The sequence below is a fragment of the Etheostoma spectabile genome, chromosome 10 (genome assembly GCF_008692095.1).
Source record: "Etheostoma spectabile isolate EspeVRDwgs_2016 chromosome 10, UIUC_Espe_1.0, whole genome shotgun sequence".
NCBI lineage: Eukaryota > Metazoa > Chordata > Actinopteri > Perciformes > Percidae > Etheostoma > Etheostoma spectabile.
In genome coordinates this window covers 17666868-17675245 of record NC_045742.1, presented here as the reverse complement: position 1 = coordinate 17675245, position 8378 = coordinate 17666868, and the positions used below count along the sequence as shown (strand labels likewise).

The 8378-nt window shown below is 40.4% G+C and overlaps 1 protein-coding gene across 4 annotated transcripts in view; it reads left to right on the top strand.

Moving 5' to 3' along the window:
• Nucleotides 1-8378, top strand: part of fbxw11a (F-box and WD repeat domain containing 11a) — a 17174-nt gene that overhangs the window by 3137 nt on the left and 5659 nt on the right. For all 4 annotated transcript variants that reach the window (XM_032527300.1, XM_032527299.1, XM_032527298.1 and 1 more), the window contains 5 exons: nt 2014-2082; nt 4005-4224; nt 4482-4668; nt 4985-5075; nt 5632-5769. In XM_032527300.1, the coding sequence (XP_032383191.1) occupies nt 2014-2082; nt 4005-4224; nt 4482-4668; nt 4985-5075; nt 5632-5769 (705 nt within the window). The remainder of the gene's footprint in view (nt 1-2013; nt 2083-4004; nt 4225-4481; nt 4669-4984; nt 5076-5631; nt 5770-8378) is intronic.

The following is an 8378-nucleotide window of genomic DNA, read 5'->3' as shown; positions in this document are numbered from 1 at the left end:
GGGGGGGGGGGGGGGGTCTTCCTTTAAGCTCTGAGAGGCTACATGCTTGCTTGCCTTTCTGCCTGGCCAAACCTGGTCTGTCTGTTTTTATTTATTCTTCTTTTCTCTTCCTCTGTTCTGCATGGTCATCAACACCAGCAAGCCCATTCTGGCTTCTTGTCCTGTCTGCTTGGGTCTTGGTACCTGGCTGTTTGTCTCTTTGTTTGTGTGGTTGTGTTAATGCCAACAACTGATATGTTTTTTTGTTGGTATTGCTATCCACATGTAGCAACATCACAGCAATTATATGGATGACTGCACTGAGCAAACCCTGAAACAGCTCTTAAGGGGTTCTGGGTTTTACTGAGAAAAGAATATCTATATAATTAGTTGTCATTTTTCTTTTAAAGATATGCCCAAGGTTCCGCCCATCAATGGCAACTCTTGCGCCTCTGGAGAACCACTAACAGACAGGCTATTTAAATAAATAAATAGACAGACAGGCCTCTATTCTAGCGTTTTATGCCAACATAGCTGTTTTCAAAGACTGACCTTGGCTCAGTCATCACCTACAAAGATATGTGATAACATTGACCCTCTCCCAGCTAAAAGGTCTTGTGTCTCATTTCACCAAATTAGTTTAACTTATCTGCATACATTGTTTAGAAAAAAAAAAATCTAAACTTAGAAGTGAACCTGCAAAAAATTGCACTGGTGCTATAGGCCCGTTTTGTTGTTTCATATGTGGTTGTGCTGTTCCTGCTCATTTCTGGAGAGTTTGCGGAGTATCTTTTTTCAAAGAGTCGCCATAGTTCAGGAATAAGTTCGTTTGATGAAAATATTGATTTTACAGTGTACAAACATGTTTGTTCAAGGTGGTCTCCTGACATCAATAGTTCAGCGTATCTTTAGTCACAACTAACATGAAACGTCCTAAGAGGACAGCAGGACTCCATGTTGGGTTTGTATGTAAGGTTATAATATTGCTGGCTGACTGGTGACTGACAGGCACAAGACAAAGCAGTCATATGTCCTGGTGACAGACTGACAGGCTGAGGTTGTACGCAATTTAATGTGCTTTACATGAAACATTAATGAGCAATCAAAAACGTCATAAAAAATTAAATTTAAAAAAGGTTAAGACTGGGGCAACCTCTAGGTCACCCAGTAAGAGCATGCGCCCCATGTAGGCTGAGTCCTTTGCAGGGCCTCGGTTTAAGTCCAACCTGTGGCCCTTTGCTGCTTGTTATGCCCCATCTCTCGCCCACCTTTCTTGTCTCTCCAGTGTCGCTAATTTAGGGAAAAATGCCCCAAAACAACTTAATATAAAAAAAAATTGTAAGGCAAAGAAATTTAATATTTTTTCAATTAAAAGGTTTTAGGGACGGGTTTTGCAGGGGAGGGGACGACATAATTAGGTCTGAAGAGGTTAGTTATACAGGAGAGAAGTCAACTGAGTTTGTTGCAAAACCTTTCACAGTGCTCATTTTTCATTTTGTGACTTTTGATTGAATAAAAGCCAAGTCATATTTCATCATCTAAGTTTTCTTTAAAATCGTGTTAAAATCTCGTCTGTTCTCGTGAACTTAGTCTCGTGTCTCGTTTTTTGAGCTGAGTGTCTTGTCACACCCCTAGACTTAAGTCATGATAGCAGTGGGTGGGATCTGGTTACCTCCCAGTTACTTTTTTCTATCCTGTCTATCTGCTCTAAGACCACTATCGGATTTTAGTTTCAATACAGTCATGCCTGAGCTGCTGCTAGTGACATATCCAAGATGCTGCAGTTTAATTTCCTGTCCGGACTACTTAGCCCAGATCACAGACAAGCAGCCAAATAGATTCCGTTTGTTGCAGGACTCAGTTTTGTGTGTGTGTGTCTGTGTGAGAGATGGTTACCCTTCCTTGGCTGTGTTTGTGGCACTCTTGGGTCCAGCGCTGTCCACACCGATGTCCTGGCTCTTGCAGTGCCTTTAACACAGATGCAAAGAGAATAAAACACTGACCCACACCTTCCCCTTGTCTTCTTTTTTACAGAACACATCAGGGATGGAGTCACAGAACCTTGTGGACGATCTGTCGCCAAAGAAGAACACAGTTCTCAAGGTGTGTGTCTGTATCTCCTATGTATGCCTCACATGGGAGCCACCCAACTCAATGGGTGGTCCAAGAATGTGTGATTTATTTTTTATATATTTATTATTATTAATATTATAATTATTATCAATTTTGTCTGACAAAAATATGTGCAGAGGGCATGTTGTACAGCTTATCCAGTGTATTTATCAAAGCCAAGAGCCCAGCTTTGGTCACCATACTGAGGTGCACATCTTTCGCAATAAACTCTGTTAAGTGGGATTTATGCTCATATGGAGGCTCTACCCAGAGCTTTTGTTGTAGCCTGCGTAAGTGGACTGAAGTTTGCAATTGTGCCTCAAGCGCTGTCTGCGTCGAGCAGGACCGACGTGTGTGTGTGTGTGTGTGTGTGTGTGTGTGTGTGTGTGTGTGTGTTTGTCCGCGCATGGGGAATTGTGTGGTAGTGTGAGTGAGAGGGTGACGGGGATTGCTTCGGATCAAGTACCATCTCTAGATGCATCGTGGGAGAAACAAAGTGCTTCCCCTGTGCTTTCTGACCACTATGGGAAAGCGGTAGCAGGAAAAGTTCCCCCTCTTATTGATTTCATGTTCTGTATGGAGAAGGAGAACCAGGAAATGAGTAGGGGAAAATGCAACATTACCAGGCCACGGCCAATCGGACCAATCACAGCTGTTGCAGTCTGTGTCCCCGTGACATGTAACTTGTAATAAGCTTTTGCTTATTCGGTCATGGATCCCTATCGGGTGCTATTTTGCTTACTTGACACACTAATGTTCTGATTTTAAGCCATGCAACTATCATACATGGCTTTGTGGTGTTTTCTTTTTTTTAAGTGAAAGTAGTTTTGCCTCATGAGGTAGCAACATTAGCAGGCCAGGGTTTGCACAGTACCTGACGCAGTGTAGCAACTTGGATAGTTGATGCTTCCTCTACAAACTGCTTTATTCTTGCGTGTCACGTGACCAGAGTGTAACCGCAGCCTTTGCGATTAGAACATTTCATTTTGACACATTATAATTTAATTGCAAATGCAATTGATCGTTAAGCCCTACTGAGGTTGCTATTGCTCAGCTTGTTCCATTCCTCAGGCGCCTATGCTGTTTGCATTAATATAAGATTTTATCTTATTTGCACACTTACACCCACACCACTGCAGGCTTTTAGTGGTTTAACAACCTTTAACCCCTTAGCAATGACTACTGATGTTTAACTTGGTTCATTCTCCAACAATAAGCGACTCTCTTTAATCCTCTTCACAAACTTGTATCCTCTTAATTCCAGTTCAGACCAAAGATTTGCGACGAGACGAGTTGAAACTTGCAACTACTTGCAACACACCGGTCTGCAGTGTTCTAAAACCTGCCAGTTCATACCATTGCGACAAGACGGTGTATCATCTCCATAGCAACGGCTTGTTGCAGTTCAATTTCTATTGAATTGTCCAAACTCATTTTATTTCTGATTCATGGCTTTGTCCTAGGCGCTCACTCTCTACAGTAGCCTGCTCCTCCGTACGTGCTTGCAAACGCACGTTAAGCCTCCATCTGTCTGCCATTTCAATCAGTCATCAGTTTATAACATAGAAATAAAATGGATTATGGATAATTTTATGTCTGTAGTTTGTAGCTAATTTTACAAGCAGACTTCTCCATTGGCTGTTAAAACAGTTGACGTCCGTTACGTTCTAAAACCAGCCTCTGCAACTTCACCAGCTGAGTCACAGGCAAGTCGAGCTGAGACGGGCCAGTTTAGACCGCGGCAACCTTTCTCTGTGAAATTCTAAATTATTTTTGTCTGGTTGCAAATCTTTGGTCTGAACTCTGCTTTAGAAGGATGGGGAAAAAAAGACTTATAGTAGTTGAGGGGAAGTTGTTTTTATGTTTATAGTAACTAGATTTGAATTTAAATGGTATTTATCCAAAATTTACAGCTTAGTAATGGTCCTGTTGTGGGGTCCCGCAAGCGTCCATCAGAGGGGAACTACGAGAAGGAGAAGGAACACTGCATCGCCCTGTTTGACCAGTGGTCGGAGGCCGACCAGGTGGAGTTCGTCGAGCGCCTGATCTCCCGTATGTGCCACTACCAGCACGGCCACATCAACTCCTACCTCAAACCCATGCTGCAGAGGGACTTCATCACTGCGCTGCCAGGTACAACTCCAGATAAAAATGACAGTAGTTAGGCCCATATGAGCATTTTTTTTTTTTTTTTTTTACAATTTGTACTACAAAAGGGTTTCCTTAAACTTTCACCGAAGTTTTGTATTTTTTAAGGCATTTGTTAAATATTTGAAATACATAGCAGTAAACAAGGATTTCTTTTGGAAATAATGAACCCCAGTCACAGAAACTCAAAATCATTTGAGTTTTGCAAACACTTATTTTGTCTCTTCTCTTTCTCCCTTTAGCCCAAGGCTTGGATCACATAGCAGAGAACATCCTGTCTTTCCTGGATGCACGCTCGCTGTGTTCAGCAGAGCTGGTGTGTAAGGAGTGGCAGAGGGTCATATCTGAGGGTATGCTGTGGAAGAAGCTCATTGAGCGCATGGTCCGCACTGACCCGCTCTGGAAAGGCCTGTCTGAGAGACACCAGTGGTAAGAATGGACATACACCCATTTAACACACATACACATAAAGGGTTAGCTATCCTACTTTTGTTTTACATTAAGATCTAAAAATGGCCGCTTTCTGGCAGAAATTAAGAGGATGCTATCTGAGGATAATGGTAAACTATTTTGTTTTCAGTGTGCTTGTTAGCTTGAGTTTTTTTTGCATTTAATTTATAATAAAGGAAAGCAAGAGAAGGACAAAGTAAGGTTATACTTTAGATTTTTCTTGAGTGTCTATTGTAGATGCAACAAAATCCCAGTGGATACGAAGCAGCTGTCATTCTTATATTTCTTTCCCCAGGGAGAAATATCTGTTCAAGAACCGCACGTCAGAAGTCCCCCCCAACTCCTACTATCACTCCCTTTATCCTAAGATCATCCAAGACATAGAGGTAAGAGACAGTGAAATGAATGTCAGTATTAACTGAATACTTTGTTGACTTAAGGAATTGACTTCAATAAAAAGAGCAACTTTCATTATTTCATCAGAGTATATTTTTTTCTTTCTTATTAGAAATCCCTTTGCTGTCTACAGGGAATGTATTATTGTATCTCAAACTCTATAAACATGAATCGATTCATATGGACTAATTTAAAACTATAAAAAATTATATTTTATATATAAATGAACGTTTTTATTATTTTATTGACCCTAAAACAGGTGGGAAAAATCTAATTTGACTACATATCCCAACAGTGTTTTTAATTTATAGCAAATGTCTTTACATTTTGCAGTATCTTTTTTTTTTTACTTATCAATTTTTTTTAAACTCAGAATGGTCTGAAAATGTTGCTTCACTCACACAGAAAACGTTGATTACAGCAATTGTTAACATTGAGTGAATTGTCAGCCTTATTCTAATTGAGTGATAATCTCATGAACAGATCACATTGTATACTGTCCCCTCTAATAACTTGTTTCTCATCGTTTCTCCCTCTTTTATCCAGACTATTGAGGCAAATTGGCGATGTGGCAGACACAACTTGCAGAGGATTCAGTGTCGCTCCGAAAATAGCAAAGGGGTTTACTGTCTCCAGTACGACGACGACAAGATCATCAGTGGCCTTAGGGACAATTCTATCAAGGTACGTGTGTATTGAACATCTAAGACAGTCTGTGATTTATCTAGGGCCACTTTATTGTTGTCTTTACCACTGTGCCTGTCCACACACAGGCTCTTATTCTAAACGTTCTGGTCCAAACCTGCCTCAGAGATCTGTATAGTTGACATGTTAGCAGGTACTTTGATTTAAAACTTGATAAAAGGCTGTTTTGTTTTATTATTTGAGGTATCATTTCCCTATGTTCTAATGTCGAATCACCCCTGTCATCATTGTCTAAGTGGGCCGTATAGGAACAGGCAATGCACTGACAGCTCCTGGAAACAAAAAACTCATTGCCTAGAATTAAAGCTGGTAGTACCTGTTCTGTACAACAGCAAAGCAGCAGAGAGGGAAACCCTCATCAGGACCAGTTGATTGCAAAGTAGTGAGTGAGGTTAGTTGTTACTGCTTTTTGGCCATTACACCGCATCTTTCCATGTTTCCAACATGTTAATGATAGCTGCATTCACTGTACAAAATGCAGAATATAGCCCCACCCATAATTTTTGAAGAGCAGAGTAGTCTCAACTAGGGCTTGGCTAGATGGCCGTGCGTACGTGTGTGTGCGTGCGTGTGTGGCACTAGCAATCTCAGAGCTGTTTCTGGTTAACACAAATGTATTAAATTGGTTAAAAAGGCCTATATCTGCAAGGATTCTTTCTATAATGTTGTCAGACACTTATAATAACAATCTGAGCCTTTCGGTGGCAAAGACAGTACTTTAATTGAAAGAAATTGACAATGCACATTTGCCCTATAGGATTACATGGCAGCATTGCGGCTGCTGCTCAGTGTTCTTGCTTAATACTGCACCAATTTCATAGATTGTTTTTCCTATCAGTCACTTACACAAAAAACACTATAGACTAGGGCTGAACGATATTGTGTTTTAGCATTTACATCGCGTTGTGCGCATACGCGATAGTCACATCGCAGGACATTGCAATTTTGTCGCTAATCCTTTTTTGTGCTTGATAGAAAAGTAAACTTTCACCGTTGTCCGTTTTACATGATTATTAACGGCCAACCCTTCCCCTTTAAGACACGTAGCCATGTGGCCAACCTGTGTGAATCCGATTTATTGTTATGAAATGTTATTACACTTTAGAAGAGTAACGGTAGTCATAGCTTACTTGCCTTGGTGTTTGTAAAGCATTAAAGTTTAACAAAAACTGGTTCACATTAGAAGAGATCCTTTTTCATTTTTTTTTTCTTCTATGTAGATGCACTCCCCTAACAAAATCACTGCAGTAGTCGAGAATGATTTATTTCCAAATAGAGCTATTGATGTCATCTTTTAAAAATTACTTTTTCTTTTTTCATATCGCAGGGGAAGAAAAAAAAATTGTGTGTGTATATCTATACATACATACATACATACATACATACATACATACATACATACATACACACACTCGATAGCTCTTTTGATTCCAAAAATAATTTCCTCTTTTTATTATTATTATTATTAATGAACAAGCTACCGGTACAGAATCAGCTTGTGCCTCCAGCCATGTGGTTGTTTGTGGCTGGAGGGAATGCAGTAATTGGCAAATGTTAAGGCCCAGTGATTCAATCTGTGCAGCCTTGGGTTGAAAGTCTGAATGTAGATTTTGTTTAATTTTGTTTTTATTCTTTATAGCATCAATCAATACTATCAAATGTACAATTAGCAAAGATTGTAAGGTTTTAAACTATCAATGACCTATAGAAGTATTTACATTGATCTTGGGCTTCCCCCTGAAAGTCAATCAGTAGTCACTCCTCAATTGTATCATATTTTGTCCATGAATGTGCAGCTACTTCTGTGCAAAGTTAGCGCTCCTCGCTGTAACGCTACACTGCGAGGTAAAATCATACATTAAGTTGTCCCGCCCCCTCATTGAAGATGTCAACGATGGATACAGAGAGCCTTTGCCTGGTCATGCTCCAAGATGACGTTCATCTTCCGCCTTCTGAATTTACTGCTCACAGTAACTTATTACGATGTAGTATCTGACTTTTGTTTATCTAGTTTTTGCAAAAAATGTTGTTGGCATAGTGTGAGCTAATTTATTGAGTTGCCTCTTTTGTGAAAAGCTCTGAGTGAATTTAAGTTGGGCTTTTCTTGGTTCACACTGGTTCAGATTACAGAGCATGCGTGTTTTTATTTTATTACACTTGCCTTGGCCACAGTAGTCAGGGCTGTCTTGGCTTTTTGGTTGTTTTCTGCCTACCTGGGTTTGTGTATTTAATTTATGAATCAAATCTTTTCTTCTGGCTCGGTATGGCTTATCATCGTATTGTCCATGGCGTTGAGCTAACCCAGCAGACACTGAGACAAAACTCAAGTGAATATAGGAAAAAAGGGCTCCGCTCCAAACATGTTGTGTGTTCCACTTATCTTTCTGGCCTGAGAGAAGAAGATGAAGAGGAGGGGAGGATGGAGGCAGGAGAAGAGCGCATTTGTCTTCTTATTCTGGAGGAAGCTGAAGTACACACAGGGAAAAGCTAAATGGCTCTTGCGTACACATGTAGAGCATGGCAAAGCAGTGGGGAAATGGGCCATGACGTGAGAATAGGCCATTCTTAACATGAGTCAAATCAGCAAT